This window comes from Mytilus edulis, chromosome 10, assembly GCF_963676685.1.
Source record: "Mytilus edulis chromosome 10, xbMytEdul2.2, whole genome shotgun sequence".
Lineage (NCBI taxonomy): Eukaryota > Metazoa > Mollusca > Bivalvia > Mytilida > Mytilidae > Mytilus > Mytilus edulis.
Window position 1 is genome coordinate 46,781,901 of NC_092353.1, and position 21,462 is coordinate 46,803,362.

The following is a 21,462-nucleotide window of genomic DNA, read 5'->3' on the forward strand; positions in this document are numbered from 1 at the left end:
ACGTTGTTGTTCCATTTTTGTTGCATTGATGTGCAAATGTTTTACTGGCGGCCATTACGGCATCATGTGACATGGTACTGAATGTTCTAGATGTATCATCTATGATAGTGATGATCGATTTCTGAAATTAAAATAAAGTATTCAGGATAACTATCACTTCAGATGATTTGATGAATCAGTGTTATATTGTCTATTGATATATATTTACATTCCTACGTATGTATAAAACAACAATTTAACAAAAAAAGATGTTCGACTTCCAAAACTATATATTTTTCGGGTGTTCGCGGGATGCCCGTTATAAGATCTTTTCACCTTCAAGGCTCGTCTTTATTCAAATAATTATGAAGTTAACATTTATTAGTTAGTTTTTATTATATTTTGTCGCATTACGTGAACATAAGCCTTTTTCTTTAAACTGACACATTTAACACTTTTTTGTGAAAGAAAATTTGAAATCAATAATTTATAATCAACAGCATCGTTGTGTAAATGGCACATTGAACAGGTAAAGTTGTTTCGCTTTTTCAAGGGAGATAATGATTTGACAACTAGATTAACTACTGTCGGGGACTAGACAATTTGGGTGTCTGTATGTCCAACGATAGATTTGTTTTTAACTGTCTGTAAAATGACTTCTTTGTAAAAGGACTTTCTTATTGTAATATAAAAACTGGGGATCACACCCTTTGTGTTTTCCCTAAAAAAACTTTGAAATTAACGTAATCACTATTATGTTATCAATTACTAGAAATTATAAAATATAATCATGATGTTATTGGTCGAATTTTTCTTGAAGGGTAAAAAAAAGCTCACATTGTTTACAAGGTCCTAGATCTGTATATAGAAACTATTGCAGAAATTTCTGTTTTTATCAGTACAAGTGAGAGTTTTACATTGTAGCTAGCTATAAAACCAGGTTCAATCCACCATTTTCCTCATAAATAAGGGCTGTACCATGTTAGGAATAGGACAGTTGTTATCCATACATTTAATGTGTTTGCGCTATAGATTTTGCCATTATATTAGGGACTTATCTCTGAGATTTTCCTCGGAGTTCAGCTTTTTTTGTGATTTTACTTTTTGCATGATATTGACTATACGGTATAGACTTTGCTCATTGTTGAAGGCCGTATGGTGATCTATAGTTTTTTTTTCTTTGTCATTTTGGTCTCTTGTGGAGAGTTGTCTCATTGGCAATCATACCACATCTTTTTCTTATATTTTATTCTAATTTTAAATAACTTAAATAGTTTAAACAGTTAGCAAATATTTTCCTTCCAAATGGTAAGTTGCTTCTGACACCTCAAGATGGTTTTTGTTTTTTCGAATGACATACCTCAAGTTCATGAAGACCGTGTGGAGTGTGTACTTCTGTAGATTCCAGCCCATTCATTGTGTAGATGAAACATTTATGGCGTTGAGATGCAAGCATCAAGTGCTAAAAATAAAATATAGATTTTAATTAGAAGACTCGTGTATTATTTCCCAACTTTTGTATTGAATTCAAATAAAGGTTCATTTTATACTTTTTAATTGGTGTATTGAGCTACAGAACCATTATAATGAAAGTATATTCAAATACAATAAAATTGATGCATATTTTAAAGAAATAAAATCATAAAGTGAATATGTGATGTAACATAAGTTGCAAGTGAAATGTTATAACATACAATGATAAACAGTGCCTATTCGTCTGAACCAGATGTACGTTTCGACAATGCATTGGTGTTTCTCGAGGCAAAAATATTAGAAAATAAAAATAAGCATGGATTCAATTCTATTATTGTATATGTTACTTAAGCCGTCAAGGTGTTAAGTGTTTTTAAATCTACCAAAACCATAGGATTCTGTAGAATCTTTAAATTAGAAGTAACCGAAGTCTAATCAGATATTTATAAGTATCCCTATTTTATAAGAATGTTTGCTTCTCTGTTTCAAAATAACAAGCTTTGACATGAGTTATCATTGATATGGTTATATTTATAAATTAACTGTTTTAAAAATTTAGAATTTTTGAGATACTAAGGCTTTTCTACCTCAGGCATAGACTACCTTAGCTGGATTTGGCCAAACTTTTAGGAATTTTGGTCCTCATTGCTCTTTATTTGGTCTTTGTAACTTTTGGGGATTTGTGTGTCACTGATGAGTCTTTTGTAGACAAATCGCTCGTCTTGCGTATATACAAAAATTAGTCCTGGTATCTATGATTAGTTTATTTAAAAAGCAGTTAACAACTAACAGTATATAAATAAAGAAGCTAATAAAGGCAGATACAAATATTTAGAGTCAGTGTGCTTGTTTTCGAGATATAAGCCATTAAAATCTTGGCCGGACATAATTCTCTCTAGACTTTTATATAATTAACAAGGATTTTATAAAATTTTCAACGAAAAAGTATATATATGTACTAAACATTGCTAAAAGTAAAGGCAATTGGGCAAAAACGTTCATGGCACTATTAGAGATAAAACCAGAGGATTCCGATATCTGGCAAAAATTCAAATACAACAGGAGCGAACATTAGTAATTAAAAAGGCTTGGGTTTATGAATTTTCCATTAACACTTAAAATTGGATTGTGGAATGTTCCATTAACACTTCTTTTAGTTTCTATACTGTGCTAACCCGTTATTCTCCCCCCCACCTCCCAAACTTTTTTCTTTATCCCGAACACTACATCAGTATCTTACATACCGAAAACGTCACTTCTATATAACATCATATCTGAATCCATTTTTATGAAATACAATTAATAAATAACTGTGTTTTCCTTGGGGGAACCTACCATATTTGGATCATATCTAAATACAAACGAATCATATACGGGATGTTCCACTGTTGGGTGAGTACGATGCGCATGCATTGGATGAGTACCAGTATGGTGGTGTGCGTGATGTTTTGTTGTAGGGTTCATGGTTGTTGCAGCAAAATACTGAAAGACATGTTAAATATATATAATCTAGTAACCACATTTTCTTCCGCTACTAATTCCTGGTTTTGAATTAAGGCAGCGAATCAAATGAGCTATCTCTATCTCTGCATAAAATATTGTTAAATTGTTACAATTCGTGCATTTTAAATAATAATTGTTATAATGTTTTATCTGTAGTTTTTAGTGAGGAGGATTCTCTTACTCAAGAGTTGTGTTTTCGTGGTTTATCAATAGATCATTGTGTGAACTGCGTTCTATTTTCCCGTTCTTTATTGTTGATTTTCGATTGCTCAAATAATGTCTTCTCTTTTTGAGGAAACGTACCAACACTTCATTCTCGTTAAGTCAATTTTTAAAAGTTCAGATAGTGTCTACATAAAACTAGTTTTTATTGGTATTTGGAAGTAAAAAACAACACGTATTCGAAGATTTTAAGGTTCATTTTCGACTTTTTTTACGGTCCATATATATCATGATATATGTATGCCTTAAAACTGTTTCGTATCTTATTATCTAGTTTTCTATGTTGTGTCATGTATACTAGTGTTTGTCTTTTTGATTTTTAGCCATGACGTTGTCAGTTTATTTCCGATATATGAGTTTGACTGCCCCTCTGGTATCTTTCGTCTCGCTTTTACATTATTGTCAAGTACTTCTTATACATATCTGCTTGAAATTTTTGTTTGAAGGGTTGAATTTAACACTTTTAAAAATTGATGTGTTCGATATGCTTTTCTAAATTTTCGCTCTCATAAATAAAAATTAAAAGCCTGAAATGTGTAAAATTCTTGACAAGCTATATAACACACCATTTTGTTTTGAAATTCAGTTGTGAATAATTGATTGAATGTTTGTGTTTTTAACGTTTTTAAGCGCCAATTTTGGGGTTTTTCGTTGCGGCCTGTTTTTAATGTTGGAGGACGCCGGAGTGCCTGGGGAAAACTACCAACTTTTGATAGGAAAACTAACAATTGCCAATTTAGGCTTCGAGTGCACCTGCACGGACGGGTTTCGATCTCACAACCTCCGTGTTGACTGGCTAGTGAAAAGAGTAGTATAACTTAGACCATTTGTTCACCGAGGCCCAAGTTGGAACTTCAATTGATTGTCTTATATATAATGTTCATCATGAGAATAAACAACCACAAGTTACGTAGATATATGTCCTTGTACTATGTATTAATTTTAGAAATCTTGCAAATCTCTTTGACTACTTAATTTTACCATATAAAAAACAACATGCGACAACTATACAACACATGTAAAAAAAAGGGGTAAAATGCTATTTAACATGTTAATAGCCTACTACCACTTCCGTTTAATGTAATAGATAGTTGTCCAATGTGCCATCATACCAAATGTCTAGGCCTAATTGCTATGTTGATAAAAGATGAGTATAGAATATTTACAAAGGCCTTACCTGACCGACCATGCAGCATAAGAGTACTGTGAAGATTATGTTGATTGTATTTGTAGGAAAATGAATATTTCTTTAGAGTAAAGATGACACTAGTGATAGTATTTATACTAATAAAACAAAATACGCTAGTAGAAAGATATAACTTTTACCGGTTTGACCTAGTAGATAAACCTTTAAATAGTAACAAGTTCTGATTCCGTTGACATCAATCTGCGTCAATTCTCATTGAACTGAGTACTAGGTTAACGCACTTGAAGTGTAAAGGTTACAGACTTTGGAAATGTGCAATGATCTTTCTTAATATATGACTTTTTCAGCAAATCTTGGTTCAGGAAACATTATATCCTATGCATAATATACGATGTCAGTAGTCATGGTAGTGGATCAGAAACCACTGACTCTTCTCTTAAACATTGGATTTTTACTAGAAATTGTGTGGTAAACCTACGATTTCTTTGTGTGTTATGTTTTCTCGTTTACTTCTTTGTTTTTGTCATTATCTGTGTTATGTATTTTGATTGGAACTCTTGGTATTGTATCACTTGTTCAGCGTGCAATTCCTATTCCTTTTTTTCAAATATCATTATCACCTAAGCATTTACCAACATTATGAAGTGAGCTAAAATGATTTTCTCTAATAAAATGTTCTCTCATAAAAAATTTGAAAAATAGATTAAAAAAGCCCCAAATATTTAGTTTTTGTCAAACATCTTGGATAACTTGACAATAAATGAATTGTTGTCTATATACAAACAGTTTAAGCATAACAAAATAAATCTGTGTCACTTTTTCTCGATTTCAAGATTCAAACAAAGAACAAAACCGATTTTGTACTGCTATTGTACAATCCAAGACGTTGGTATACAGTGTGTCCACCATAAACATATTATTATGTTATTAGGTTCTGATGTGATTCCATAATGGGATTTATAACACCTCAAATTGGACTAGAAAAAATAGTTTAATTTTCTTATTGATCTAGGCCATGGACACAAACGGCTAAAAAATAAATGAACAATGAACAAAAATGTTTCTACTTAACTTTGTCTTAATTAAAACAACACCAGCTGTTTATTTTATCTGTGACACAACTATATTCATTGTATTATCTAATTCGCAGCTTTTTTATATTTTGCATACTCGTAACAATGTACTGCTTGACATATTATATCAACTGAACTAGTGATGCAGACTTTATATTATTTTAAAGATCATTAATTATGACATTTTTTTATCACCCCTTCTCCCGCTGGGTGCCTGTGTCATTTGTGCATGCCCAACATCTCTTTTTTCACACCATTTACGTATAACGTGAATCTTTCAATTTAGTTTCTTCACGTTAATATGAACATTTGTTTATATACCGACCGGTTTTATCTTGTCGTTAGGTCAAAATATGTTACATCTCTCCTGTACAACAGGCCAGATATGTTTCTATTTTGAGAGATCGAAAATGGCCAATGTGAATATTACATTAAAGTTTTATATAGATTGTGTATTGTCTGTTTCTTGATCCTCAACATTACTTGCAGCGACAATAGCCATATCATAACAACTAATGAGTGTCTTGTGTAGGAGACCTGGCTACCTTCAAACATATTATATTTCACATGGGACTTGTCTGAGGAGTTCTTCCAGATTTTATTATTTATCATTAAGGTATTTTTACTTGAAAATTGATACACCGAGTCAAAAGTCCAGTTACTTCCATTTATGATTGTTGACTTGTCTGATTTGTATTTGTAGGTTCGGTTTCATTATCTTGTGTCGAGCTTACGTGTAGCTGAATGAAAAAAAGTAGCACAATTTCAGACACTAAACGTAACGACACGGTGTTTTCAATCAACTTTTGTCTTGTTGTTGCAGAAAATATGATAAATAATAAGTAATTAATACGCGTGTAATTAATGATTAAAAAAGAAAGAAGAAAATTCATGAAAAAACGTTAGTTACTTAAGTTCCTGGTCTAATAGAGGTTTCCCGATTTGCTATGTATCATAAAAATGAGAAGGAAATTAGGAATATTTCCAAACGACAACAACCCGACCAAAGAGCAGACAACAGCTGCAGGCCACCAATGGGTCATGTACGGTTGGTATTTTACTCAAAGATAAGTGATGATTAGAGGAAATATCACTTAATTCTTGAGATCACTTTAACCTTAGTTTTTATATAATTTCCAATATATAGACGAACAATTTTGGATGAGTAATATTTCATGTCAGTATCAAAGTAATCACTACTGAGCTGATGATACCCTTTTGGTTTGATAGTCTATCAGCAGAGGTATCTACCAAGTGTTTTAGAATAAAACTGAAAACAACACGTGATCAATGTCATGCGTCCAAAAGTTAAAATCACAAAAGTACTGAACTCCAACGAAAATTCAAATCGGAGAGTCCCTATTCAAATGGCAACATCACAAGGTCACAACTAAAAGCAGTAGTATACCGATGTTCAAAACTAATATAAATCGATAGAAAAAAACTAATTCAGGTCAGAAACCAAAACCGAAGAAAACGCATTAAATATAAGTGGAAAATTACAACAATACATTTAAATGTAACACACACAGAAACGAAGTAAGCATTAGACAAAATCCGAGGAGAATAACAATTATAACATAAAAACTAAATACATAAATTTGGGATAGAAATGTACCGTGACACGTCTTATAATAATATGAATTCACACTCAAATATAAGAGGAAACAAACGACGCAAAAGAATCACAACGTAAAAATATAACACACAGAAACAAACTATAATATAACAATGACATTATTCCTGACTTGGTACAAGACAGTTTTTAATAGAAATAATGGTGGTTTGAACCTGGTTTTGTGGCATGCCAAACCTCCCTCTTTTATGATTGATGAATTTTGAATAGCGGTATACTACGGTTGTCTTTTTTTATGGCCATGTTAAATATAACATTAAAATGACAACACAACATTACAGGACAACAATACAAATGAATAGAAGAACTCATTTGAAAAAAACACACGAATAATAGCTACCAAAAGGCAGCAGGCCTACAATTTAATACGCCAGACGTCCGTTTTGTCCACACACGATTTACTAGTGACGCCCAGATACAAAAGTTTAAAAGCTCAAACAAACACAAAGTTAAACAGCATCGAGGACCAAAAGTTCGAAAAATTTATGCTAAAAACGGTCAGGGTTTTCTGTTAGGTACCAGAACATCCCTATTATTTAGAATAATTTATACTTTTGCAAACAGTAAATTTTATAAAATGACAAAAAAAATGATGACGTTACATTTGAATTTGTAAAACAGCACACCAAAAATGAAAAAATGACGTCACATTTGAATGAATAAAACTATCTATCAAAAATTAGATAGAATTAGGATTGATTTAAGATTATGTTTGTACTAAATACTGATATAACATTTAACAACAATGAAAATTGCAATACTTATTAGTATCAAACTCGGGTAGCAATTAGACAATTAACTATATTCTATGTCCGGTTAATTCAGAATCAAACTGCAAACGTAATACATCATTGAACCAAATCAAATCTAATAAATGAAATTTTCTTTATCATAACACATGAATATATCCGAAAAGACGTGAAGACATTTGACAAAATCCGATGATTATTACAAATATAACATCAAAACCAAATACACGAATTTGGGATAGAAATGTACCGTAACACGTCTTATAGCAATGCGAATTCACACTCAGCAAAATAGTCACAATAGGGAAAAAGTCATGTTTGGTAATTAAAAGATAAGACGATGTTATGACAAATCACAATCTAACATGTGGTAAAAATGTCCTTAGCTAGTTTTGCCAAAGACACATCGTATGGATTAACCAATTCGTGATGGTGTCTGTAAAATTTACGGAGTGTCAATTTTAATCTGTCCTCTTCATAACTTTGTTGGAGCAGTTTCTGCGTAAGGAGCACACTCCTGTATATGAAGTCCGTGTAGTGTGAACAAGCACGAGAATAACGTATCAATTGGGATATGTAAACATCATACAAAGGGGCAGAGGGTATGTTACTGCTGAGAAATGGGAAAATGATAATTGGGAAGCTAAAATTGTCACGTTTATCACGTTGATAGAATATCATCAATATATCGGAAAGTTGAATTAAAGAATTTTGCAAGGAGTTTTTTCTTTTTGTCTTTTAGAAGGTTTTGAATTAATTCTGTTTCAAACGAGTACAAAAACAAATTGACTAGTAGGGGTGCACAATAAATACCCATTTGAAAACCGACTGTCTGTTGAAATATAAATCCTCTAAACTCAACAAATATATTGTCGATCAAAAAGTCCAGCATTTTGATAATATCATCTTCAGTACATTTTATGTTAGATTCAGTGCGATTCTTCACAAAATATAAATTATTGTAACCCAAAACAAGACATTTGTATCTGCGATTCCCATTTTTATGGAAAAAGCTCTGTTTAATGAGATGGTGAAGTCGATCTTTCAACTGAGCATGGGGAATAGTAGTATAAAGCGTAGAAAAATCAAAAGTCTTTATGTTGCTGCAAAATTGCAAAGATTGTGATCAAAGATTAAGTAGTAGATCTTTCGAATTTTTGAGAATCCACATCTGGTTAACACCACTTGTAGAATAAATCTTATCACAATATTTTTGAAGCCCATCTGTAACTGTAGAAAGAAAAGTAGATAGTACTTTAGAAAGAGGTTTAGTGGAACATTTTGAAGACCCAGCTATGTATCGTTCTTTATATGGAGTTTTGTGTAATTCAGGTATCCAGTATAATGATGGTAAATTTTCTTCGTTTTCTTTGATGTTGATACCAACAGAAAGAAGGACAGATTTATGATTTTGTAAAATTTCTTCCTTGATAAATGATGTTGAATATGTAGGGTTACCAGTAGTTTTTATTATTACAAGCTCTAGATCTGTTGTTAGACATTGCAAATAATGGTTTTTACATATGAAGACAATATTATTTGAGGTTTTATCTACTGGAACAACGACTTATTTGTCATGCAAAGAGGATAAAGCATCCACAACATTCGGATTCTTGAAAGGGCTGGTAACTCTAGTACTCATATTGAATCGTAGTTTTTAAATGCGTTTCTGAATGCATGATCGAATAGCTTTGATCCATTCAGACAAAGTGTCCAGTATGGTTCGTCTGGTTTGCGCATTTCCCATTTTCTTGCATAGTCCTCAACTATATCCATCAGTAACTTAAATTTCTTTTACCGGTTGATGGGCTGGGGAGATCTATATTTTGATCCCTTGGCTAACAACTCTTAGTTGTTCATTGGTAACGATGGCAAGATCAGCAGTAATAACATGACCAGCTGGACTATAAGTGTATTGTGACGATGAACATGAGCAATCCGAAGGCTTGGATTTCACATCTTTGAGGTTAACTGCCTCTAAAACTCTCTTGTCATGCTTGTGGTTAAAAATCTTAGATACAATAGACTTGGTGTAAGTATAAGAAATAACAGGTGTAGCTTTATTTTTAAAGTAATCGGGTATAGTTTTTTTAAGATTTGTAAACACATCAAACGAATAGATTCGAATAGAACAACTGTCATTTTCCTGACTTGATTCAGGCATTTTCTTAGATAGAAAATAGTCGACTAAATCTGTTTTTTTAAGCTAGCTGAATATCTCACTTGTATGACAGGTGCAACAATTTCCATTATATTGACAACGGTGCGGGAATCAAACAAACAGATATTATTAGTAAAGAATGCAAAAATACAGAAATCAACATTGTGTTATTACTAAAAAAACAAACAAATATGTAACAAAAAATAACAAACAGCTGGCATATAGACTAAGCATATAAGCAAAAATTAAAGACAAGAATACATACATTTACCATAGTACAATAACACAATAACGGAGTGTTTAAGTACAGAGCCATGTTGTATACGTAACATTAAAAGGCATATAGACAAAGCAAATAGCCAAAATCAAAGACAAGTTTTCGATGCAACACCAAAAGCCAGATAGACAAAGCACTTTAGCAAAAACAAAAGACAAGAATAGGAGAATATCATAAACAATAATGACAGGATGGGTAAGTACCACAAGTATCTTACTAACAATAAAAACCAATATATATTTAACGAAGGAGTACAACAAGGCATATATGAAATCTAACAATCTCATACATAGCACGAAATATTAGATCAGCATAATACTATAACATCTTTCTTTTCTTTGAATGTTTCCTGCTTCTAGTGGTACAACTTATTTTATTCAAAAATCTTATCCTTCAGACACCTCAAATATTGAGAAAAAGTACACACGATGACATTATATCTTGCCTTCTCTACTTAGAATGATTAATTTATGCCAATAGTCTGTAAAATGAAGGTTGTACTATTATATCACATAAACTCAACACCATCAATGATCAACTAAATGAGACGAAGGTCGGTTAAACCAGGTACATTTAAACTTTACAACAATATCATACATAAAATATATTTAGCCTATTGCAAGAATATGGTATATTATAAACATTATTGAGTGTAGTGGGAATGAAAGGATAATGTTGGAGAATGCTTTATGCGCAGAATTATGAGCATTATAGAGGAATTGTGATGATAGCAATAGTTGGTGTTGTTGACAAGCAGACGTCAGCAAGTTGCAAAAGTGTCTGGTCATTTTACGGGTATAAGATTAATTACTAACAGAAACCAGATAAGGTGGCAACCGGCCATAAACTCAAGAAAAAACGTATTAACCTCTGATAAAACTTTGGTTATAGTAGTGAAATGTATAATCAAGCTTCTTTTACATCTAACAAATTTATACATAATATTCAAACACACCAAGTTAAAATGGGTGATCAACCTTTGCTTTATGTGTAGGCTTAAGATTACGGTCAATATATAGAACAGTTTAGATGAATACATTATATTTTAATTCAATTTAAATGTTGTGGTTCCATTTCTGTTGCATAAATGTGCAAATGAATTACTAGCGGCCATTACGGCATCATGTGACATGGTACTGAATGTTCTTGATGTATCATCTATGATAGTGATGATCGTTTTCTGAAATAAAAATATATTGTCTCTTGATATATATCTACACTCCTTAATTTATATATAACAAAATTTTACACAAAAAAGGTGATCGACTACCAGAAGACAAGAAATAGATAACTATATATGTTTCGGGTGTTTGCATGATGCACATGATCATAATTTCATCTTGTAACAGTATTAAAACATTTGACTTTTCTACTCTTTACACAAGTATTCCACATTCCAAATTGAAAGAGTTGGTATTACTTTGAATACTTTGAATACTTAAAGAATGGCCAACGTAGATACAAGTATCTTGTCTTAGGGAGGGATAAATCATACTTTGTAAAGAATCACTCTGATTCAAACAAAAAATTCTCTGAAACCGATATTACCAAGATGCTAGATTTCTTGATTGACAACATATTTGTAACGTTCGGAGGACGTGTTTTTCAACAGACTGTCGACATCCCAATGGGAACAAACTTTGCCCCTCTACTTGCCGACTTGTTTCTTTATTATTATGATGCTGACTTCATGCAGGAACTTCTTAGGAAGAACGATAAGAAGTTAGCAATATCATTTATCTCTACTTTCCGCTATATAGATGACGTTCTTTCACTAAACAATTCAAAATTTGGTGACTATGTGGAACGCATCTATCCCATCGAATTGGAGATAAAGGATACTACAGATACAGTTAAGTCGGCTTCATATCTTGACTTACATCTAGAAATTGACAATGAGGGTCGGTTGAAAACAAAACTTTACGACAAAAGAGATGATTTCAGCTTTCCAATTGTGAACTTTCCATTTCTAAGTAGCAACATTCCAGCAGCACCTGCATACGGGGTATATATCTCCCAATTGATACGATATTCCCGTGCTTGCATTTCCTATCATGATTTTCTTAATAGAGGGTTACTGCTCACAATGAAAGCTATTAAACCAAGAGTTCCAAATGGTGAAGTTGAAATCATCCCTTCGTAAATTTTACGTACGCCATCACGATTTGGTTGACCGTTATGGAATAACCGTTTCACAAATTATATCGGATATGTTCCTTACGTCGTAACTACAATTTCCTTCCCTTTCATGAATGTGACTTACCGAATTAGACTATTTACCGGATTTGTAATCACATAAGCAACACGACGGGTGCCACATGTGGAGCAGGATCTGCTTACCCTCCCGGAGCACCTGAGATCACCCGTAGTTTTTGGTGGGGTTCGTGTTGTTTATTCTTTAGTTTTCTATGTTGTGTCATGTGTACTATTGTTTCTCTGTTTGTCTTTTTCATTTTTAGCCATGGCGTTGTCAGTTTGTTTTAGATTTATGAGTTTGACTGTCCCTTTAGTATCTTTCGTCCCTCTTTTATAACTTTCAAGGGTTCATTTTCAATCAAAGGTAACAAGAAAACAATTTAGTTTAGTTAATTATTTTGTTATGTATGAAAATAAGAAGATGTGGAATGATTGCCAATGAGATAACTTTTCACAAGAGAATTGGTTAATATTCAAAGAGAAAATTGCTTTAAATCAATACCAGCGAAATATATTTTTTTTCACGATGTTCTTGGACGTTTTTTTCTTGAAGAATAAAAAAAAGCACACATTGTGTTATGAAATTGAAAAAAAAATATGTACCCCTGATTCGAAAAGGATTGTTTCTGAAAATTTTAAACATTTCATTTTTTTGTAGTTGTAGGTAAACATTTTTAGTATTTGATGTTTCTGTTGTATATTGAATGATCATTGGTTAAATATTTTTTCAACAAAATAATACTTTTACAACATGTCAACAACAGATGATTATGACAAATCACACTTTCTACCTTAATTTATCATCCTAGACGTGTGTATATATATATAGAAACTATTGCGGAATTTTCTGTTTTTATCAGTACAAGTGAGAGGTTTCGCTAGCTATAAAACCAGGTTATCCGAACAATTTTCTACATGCCTGTACCAAGTCAGGAAAATTACAGTTGTTATCCATTCCTTTAATGTGTCTGAGCTTTAGATTATGCCTTTTGATTTGGGACTTATCTCTTTGAATTTTCTTCGGAGTTTTTTTGTGATTCTACTTTTTGCATTATATTGATTTTTATTCTTATTTGAAATAACTTAAAACATTTAGACGTTTGGTTTTCCTTAGTTCCAAATGGTTATTTGCTTCTCAAACCCTAAGATGTTTTTTTTTTTGGATGACCTACCTCAAGTTCGTGAAGTCCATGTGGTGTGTGTACTTCTGTAGATTCTTGCCCATTCATTGTGTAAATGAAACATTTATGACGTTGAGATGCAAGCATCAAGTGCTGAAAAAAAAAGATATTGTTAAATTGTAAGAAATGTGTTTTGTGTCCTTTTCATTTTATTGAATTAAAATGAAAGGTTTTTTCATTTGAATTACTTGTCTTGATCAATGTATTGTGCTACTGATACCTTTTAAATGAACGAATAAAAAAAAATACTAACATTTGCGTTTAACAAAGAATAATGCACGTTTAAAGTAGCAAAATCATAAAGGGAATATATGTACAAATAATTAATGCAAAAGGAATGACAAATAAACGGTACCCATTTGTATGTAATAATTCTCTCTAGATTTTTCAAAATATTTAACATTGACACTATTTTCTTTCAAAAACGTTGGGGTACCTACCATATTTGGATCATATCTAAATGCAAACGATTCCTTTACGGGATGCTCCACTGTTGGGTGAGTACGATGCGCATGCGTTGGATGAGTACCGGTATGGTGGTGTGCGTGATGTTTTGTTGAAGGGTTCATGGTTGTTGCAGCAAAATTCTGAAAGATATGTTAATATATAAAAATTAGTGTCCATTTTTTTCAAATCAAAACAATGTTAAATTAGTAAAATTCTTGCATTTTCACAATACTGTTTGAACTGTTTCACATTTTTCATGCCAAGGTCTTAATAGCCGACTACTAAAAAAAACCACACCGTCTAAAATAGTACGTGGTATGATTGTCAATGAGACAATGATCCACCACATGTACATTTCAATCGGTAGCCTACTACAACTTCTGTTTAGTGGGCATCAAGATAGTGTGTTTATTCTTGAGTCAGAACAATTTTACTCGCGAACTTATTGTTTTACTTTTAATCAAATGATGTGTTTCAATATTCAACCCTATATGGTATAGGGAGTCTGGATTAAGAATTTGTTTTTGTCAAATGTTTCGTAAGATTTTTGTTCAACAAATTAGGGAACATAATATATTATAAGAAAATAATTCATATTACTTCTTTTTTTAACCCTTTTTTGAAGTTATATGGTTGTTCCCTTACATGTGGGGGTAGTTGTCCCATTTTCCGTCATAACAAATCTTCTCATTTTGATATTAATAAAGTATCAGTATAAAACATTTTCAAAACACTTACCTGACCAACCATACAGCATAAAAGTATTGTGAAGATCATGTTGATTGTATCTGTAGGACAGTGAATATTTCTTTAGAGAAAAGTTGAAACTTGTGATAGTATTTATACTAATTCACTATAATACTCTAGCAGAAAGATACAAAGTTTATTCGGTGTGACCTAGTAGATAAACCCTTAAATAGTAACAAGTTCTGATTCCGTCGACATCAACCTGCGTCAGTTCTCATTGAATTTAGTACTAAGTTAAAGTACTTGAAGTGTAAAGGTGACAAACATTGGAAATAAGTGCACTGATCTTTCATAATATGTGACTTTTTCAGTAATTTTAATTCATGAAACATGATATTCTGGGTATAAAATATGATGTCAGTAGTGAATCAGAAACTGCTGCTCTTCTCTAAATCATTGGAATTGGATGAGAAATTGTGTGCTAAACCTAATTTTGTGTGATGTTTTGTTGTTCATTCCTTTTTTTTGTCATTGTATATTTTAAGTATTTTGATTTGAACTCTCGGTATGGTCTTACTTAATCAGCGTTCAAGCCCTCTTTATATTTTCATATATCATTATCACCAACTCAGCATTCACATCATGACGTTCGCTAAAATAAATTTCTTTAGCACCCTACTTTAAAAACTTGAAAAATGTATTCCAAAAAACCACAAATATTTGGTATTATATTTGGAACATATTGGATTATACAATCAATCAATTATTTTCTTTATACAAACTAATAACATATCTGTTTCACATTTTCCAGATTTCCAATTTAAACAAAGAACATGACCGATTTTGTACTGCTATTGTACAATCCCAGACGGTGGTTTACAGAGGGTCTACCATAATCATATGAATATGTTATTAGATGACAATATCTTGGCATACTTTTGGTTTCATTTTTATTTAGGAGGAAGCTGGTGTGCTTCAAAAAGGGATTTAAAAGACCTCAAATTTTACTAAAATTAGTTTGAGATATGATCTAGGACAAAGACACAAACAGAAAAAATACATAAACAATGTACAAAATCAAAACGAAAACGAAAACGAAAAATCCACGCAACAAAAACGTTTCTACTCAACTTTGTCTTAATCTAATCAGCTGTTTCTTTTATCTGTGACACAACTATTGATATTAATTGTATTAACTAATTCGCAGCTTTTATATATTTTGCATACTCGTGACAATGTACTGCTTGACATATTATGTCAACTAAACTATTGATACAGACTTTATCTTGTCCTAAAGATCATGAATTAAGATATTTTTTTATATTGACCCCCCCTTCTCCCGTTGGATGAATGTGTCATTTGTGCATGCCCAACATCTTTTTTTCACACCATTCACTTGTAACGTGATTCTCTCAATTTGTTTTCTTCACGTTAATATGAACATTTATCTATATCACGACTGGATTAATCTTGTCTTCAGTTCATACCTGAATCTAGAAGTTTATCTAGTTATGTCGAGGTTAATAATACTTTCCTTATGACAGAATATGTTACATCTCTCCTGTAAAACAATGACCTTGCCTCGGCCAAATATGTTTCTATTTTGTTAGATCGAAAATGGCTAATGCTAATATTACATTTAAGTTTTATATAGTGTGTGTGTTGTCTGATTCTTGGTGCTCAACATAACTTGCAGCAACGATAGCTATTTCATAACGACTAATTAGTATCTCGTGTAGGAAACCTGGGTACATGAAAATATATCATATTTCCCATGGTCTTGTGTTTTCAATCATCTTTTTTGTTGTTGTTGCAGAAAATATCTTAAATAATAAGTAATTAATACGCGTGTAATTAATGATTAAAAAAGAAAAGAAGAAAATACATGAAAAATTTATAAAACGTAAGTAACCTTTAGGTGTCATACCACCAATTACTCCCTCAAATTTAGAACGTATGTGAAAGTAGGCCTACTAGGACAAAAAATAGTGCATTTGATGTCATTGTTCACCTAAACTAACCAACAAATTTGCAGAAATGAAACTTTTGTTGAAAGAGAAATATATTAAGACCATTTTGAGCCAAAATTTACCTGTCTATGAGTTTGCATTAAAAATTGAGGATTAATGCACTCCATAGTATACTAATTTAAGATTTCCAGAAAACCTGGGGTTATTTTTAGTGGTACCTCCTTTCGGAAGCTCTCTTCCTTCTTATATGATTTTGAATGTATGTTGAAAATTGGCATGCAGAAAGGTGACACCTGTACTATTCAGAATATACCTAGTTTCTATGAAGTTAAACTTAAGGTAAAATATTTAGAAAGCTGTGAAAATTGCAAAATTTGGTTGAACAGAAAGGGACTTTTAATTAGTGGTATGACACCTTTATTGCTGGTCCAATAGAGGTTTCCGGATTTGCTACGTATCATTAAATTGAGAAAGGAAATGGGGAATGTGTCAAAGCGACAACAACCCGACCATAGAGCAGACAACAGTCAAAGGCAACCAATGTGCCATGTATGGTTGGTAGTTTACGCAACGGTAAGTGCTGTTTAGGAGATATCATTCAAAACTTGAGATCACTTAAACCTTGGTTTCAATATAATATCAAAATCTATAAACGAACAAATTTGTATGAGTTATAAATCATGTCAGTATCAATGTAATGACTACAGAGCTGATGATATCCTTTTGGACTGATAGCTATATATATTGTCTATCAGCAGAGGTATCTACCAAGTGCTTTATAATAAACTGAAAACAACACGTGATCAATTTCATGCGTCCAAAAAGTAAAATCACAAAAGTACTGAACTCCGACGAAAATTCAAAACGGAGAGTCCCTATTCAAATTGCAAAATCACAGGGTCAAACACATCAAATGATCATTTTCCTGACTTGATACAGGCATTGTCTTAGATAGAAAATGTTCGACAAAACCTGGTTAGAAGAATGTTATGAAATGATAGCATATGCACAAAGGTGATAAGAAAGCATGAAAAAAATAAAATTTAATTTATATTTAACATTGGCTTAAATATAATATGAATTTTATGTAGTTTTCAAAGAAGACATTTGTAAATATTTATACTCAAATTATGGATAACACAGGAGGATTCCGAATATCTGACAAAATTTCAAATACAAGAAAAGCGAACATTCTTTATCAAATAGGCTTGGAGCTTTTCATCTACACCACTTCCGGTTTCTGGGGTTGCCCGTTATTTTCCCCTTGTGTTACCTTTTATAACCCGAACACTTCATCAGTATCTAACATGACCAAAAACGTCACTTCTAAATAAAATCATATCTTAATCCATTTAAATAGAATAAAATTAATAGATAATTGTATTTGCCTTTATAGGAACCTACCATATTTGGATCATATCTAAATACAAACGAATCAAATACGGGATGTTCCACTATTAGGTGAGTACGATGCGCATGCGTTGGATGAGTACCAGTATGATGATGTGCGTGATGTTTGTGGTAGTGGTCATAGTTGTAGCAGCAAAATACTGAAAGACTTGTTTAATATATAAAACAAATATCCAATTTTTTCTGCTATTAATTCCTAGTTTCGAACTAAGCAGCGAATCAAATCAGCTACATTATCTCTCCCTGAAAAATTATTAAATTATTAAAATTCGTGCATTTTAATTGATAATTGTTCTAATGTTTTATCTGTGATTTTCTGTGAGGAGGGTTTTTTTCTTAACTTTTATCATGTTTATCAAGAATTGTTTTTTCGTCGATTATCGTTAGATCGTTGTGTGAACTGTGTTATATTTTCCCCTTCTTTATTGGTGATTTTTTTTGTTAGCTCAAATGATGTCCTCTCTTTTTGAGAAAACGTACCAACACTGCATACTCGTTTAAGGTAACTATTAAAACTCCAGATACACATGATACAGTTTACATAAAATTAGTTATTATTGGTAGTTGGATGTAAAAACAAAACAAACTAGCAGATTTCAAGGTTCATTTTGGACTTTTCTTATTTAACGGTCCATATTATGATATTGGTCTGCATAATGACTGTTTCGCATCTTATAAATATCAAATACCTATAATACATATCTGCTTTATTTTGTTTGGGTTGGTTGAAGAAAAAAAAACACTTTAAAAGTTTGGTATGTCCGGTGCGCGATCTAGATTTACACACACACAAATACAAAATGAAAGCCTAACTTGTGTAAAATACTGGACAAGCTATATATGACAAAACGCGACCTAAGATGAAATACCGAAACATACTTTGGCAACTTTACACTATTTGTTTGTAGAATTATGATGGATATTAAATTGATTTTCTTAAAATGTTCAGCATGCGAATAAACAAGGACAAGTTACGTAAGATTATTCCCATATACTACAAAAAAAGAAGATGTGATATGATTGCAAATGAGACAACTCTCCACAAAAGACCAAAATGACATAGAATTTAACACCTATAGGTTACCGTACGGCCTTCAACAATATACAACAATATACAACGGCTTTCTCATTTTCTATGTATAGTTTTTAAGAAATCTTGCAAAAACAACTTTCGTCGACTTCTTCAATTTCACCATATGATAAAAACATATGTACCACTATGATATCGGTTTGTTTACAATATTTTGCAAAAGAAAAAACCTGCTACAGTTAACTCAGTATTTTCGGTTAATTGTTAAAATCACCTTAATCGGTCTATTTCTGAAACTAATTCTTACATACTTTGATTTTTAACACTGTATGCTAACATTGCCCATGTGAAATTTTTTTTAATTGTTTGTATATATACATTGAACGACAAATTTATGTGACGTATTACATTTTCTGACGTCAGTCACGCGAATTAATGAATGTGTTTGTAGATAGATGTTTTTTTGTGTTCTGTTAAATAGTTCCTTTTAAAATTGTTACACGATGATGACTGCTGTACCCATATTTTGACTATTTTATTTATTATGTCTGTTTACTTCACGCATCATTGTAATTATAACGGAATTTGATGAGACTGTCATCAAAGTGAGAGGTTTAGCGCTTTAATACCAGGTTTAATCAACCATTATATTTTCAGACATTTGAAAATGTCTGTGCCAAGTCAGGAATATGACAGTTCTTATCCATTCGTTTTTTATGTGTTTTGTCATTTGATTTTGCCATGTGATTATGGACTTTCCGATTGGATTCTCCTCTGAGTTTAGAATTTTTGGGATTTTACTTTTTAATGTGATATTGATTGGTAACCTTGCTAATTTATATATGTTCCTGTGCCAAATCAAGAGCTCGCAGTCCAGTGATTGTCGTTGGTTGTTGTCTGTCAAGATATTTGCTTTTCAAAAATTCTTTTGTCGTGTTTTGATGTTCCGTCGTTTGTCTTCACGTTTGAGCTGTTTCACATAGCCACTAGTTAAATACCCACAGCGTATAAGAATAAGACGTGGTATGATTTGCATTGACATTATTATCCACCATATATAAATAAAAAGGAAGTAAGCAATCGTCAATGTATTGCGCATTTGTGACATCATTTAAAAGATAAAGGGTATAGCCTGTTTCTCTGCACTTTTAATGTTGATAAAGTGTCTGAGTGATCGTCATTGTGCAGGATAAACTAGAAATGATATTTGTTCCGTTATTGGGACGAATTTAAGCTTTTTTATTTATTGGACAGGCGAACCAGTGGACAGAAAAATCTACTGGTCCTGCCAAAATGGCATGCATTTGACAAACACTAATATAAATGATAGAGGCTTATTTTCATGTTGTTTTTTTTTATATGTGTGGACAAGAAAAAGAGACACGGGATCCATATTTTGATAAGGGCTTTTAAAATCTCAATGATTTTCTTTACCATGTGTTGTATATATATTATAGGATGGCACTTGTATCTTGTACAATGGGGTTTGAATGTTCAATATTTTTTATATTTCAAAACTATCCGATTTACATAGTATTGTTGAAATATAAATAATACAAGTAAATACAATTCTGTAACATCTTGGTCTTCATAATTGGCAGGATATACGAAGAAGAAGTAAATAAATCGAAATTGCGATGCAACTAGTGATAGTATTCATACTAATAAACCAAAATACTCCAGTAGAAAGATATAAATTTAAACGGATTGACCTAGTAGATAAACCCTTAAATAGTAACAAGTTCTGATTCCGTTGACATCAATCTGCGTCAATTCTCATTGAAATAAGTACAAAGTTAAAGTACTTGAAGTGGAAAGGCGACAAACATTGGAACTAAGTGCACTGATCTTTCTTAAAATGTGACTTTTTCAACAATTTTAGTTCATGAAACATTATATCCTATGCATGAAATACGATGTCAGTAGTGGATCAGAAACCGCTAACTCTTCTCTAAACGATTGTTTTTTTACTTCAAATTGTGTGCTAAACCTACAGTTTTTGTGTGTAATGTTTTCTCGTTCACTACTTTATTTTTGTCATTGTCTGTGTTATGTATTTTGATTGGAACTCTTGGTATTTTCTCACTTGTTCAGCCTTCACTCCCTCTTCCTATTTTCAAATATCATTATCACCTCAGCATTTACCAACATCGTGACGTTAGCTAAAATAATTTTCTTTAGTACCCTCCATCAAAAACTTTAAAAATTTATTCCAAAAAAACACAAATATTTGGTATTTGTGAAACATATTGGATTATACAATCAATCAATTATTTTCTTTATACAAACAGGCACACACATAAATTGCAAATCGGTCTCAC

The 21,462-nt window shown here is 31.9% G+C and overlaps 1 protein-coding gene across 1 annotated transcript; it reads right to left on the bottom strand.

Moving 5' to 3' along the window:
- Nucleotides 1–11,265: 11,265 nt before the first annotated feature.
- Nucleotides 11,266–14,858, bottom strand: LOC139492791 (uncharacterized). Its single transcript, XM_071280945.1, has 4 exons — nt 14,783–14,858; nt 14,038–14,184; nt 13,589–13,690; nt 11,266–11,400 (listed from the first exon to the last, which is right to left on the bottom strand). Exons 1-4 carry the CDS (start codon nt 14,819–14,821, stop codon nt 11,266–11,268), a joined length of 423 nt encoding a protein of 140 aa, XP_071137046.1. The 5' UTR covers nt 14,822–14,858.
- Nucleotides 14,859–21,462: the final 6,604 nt, after the last annotated feature.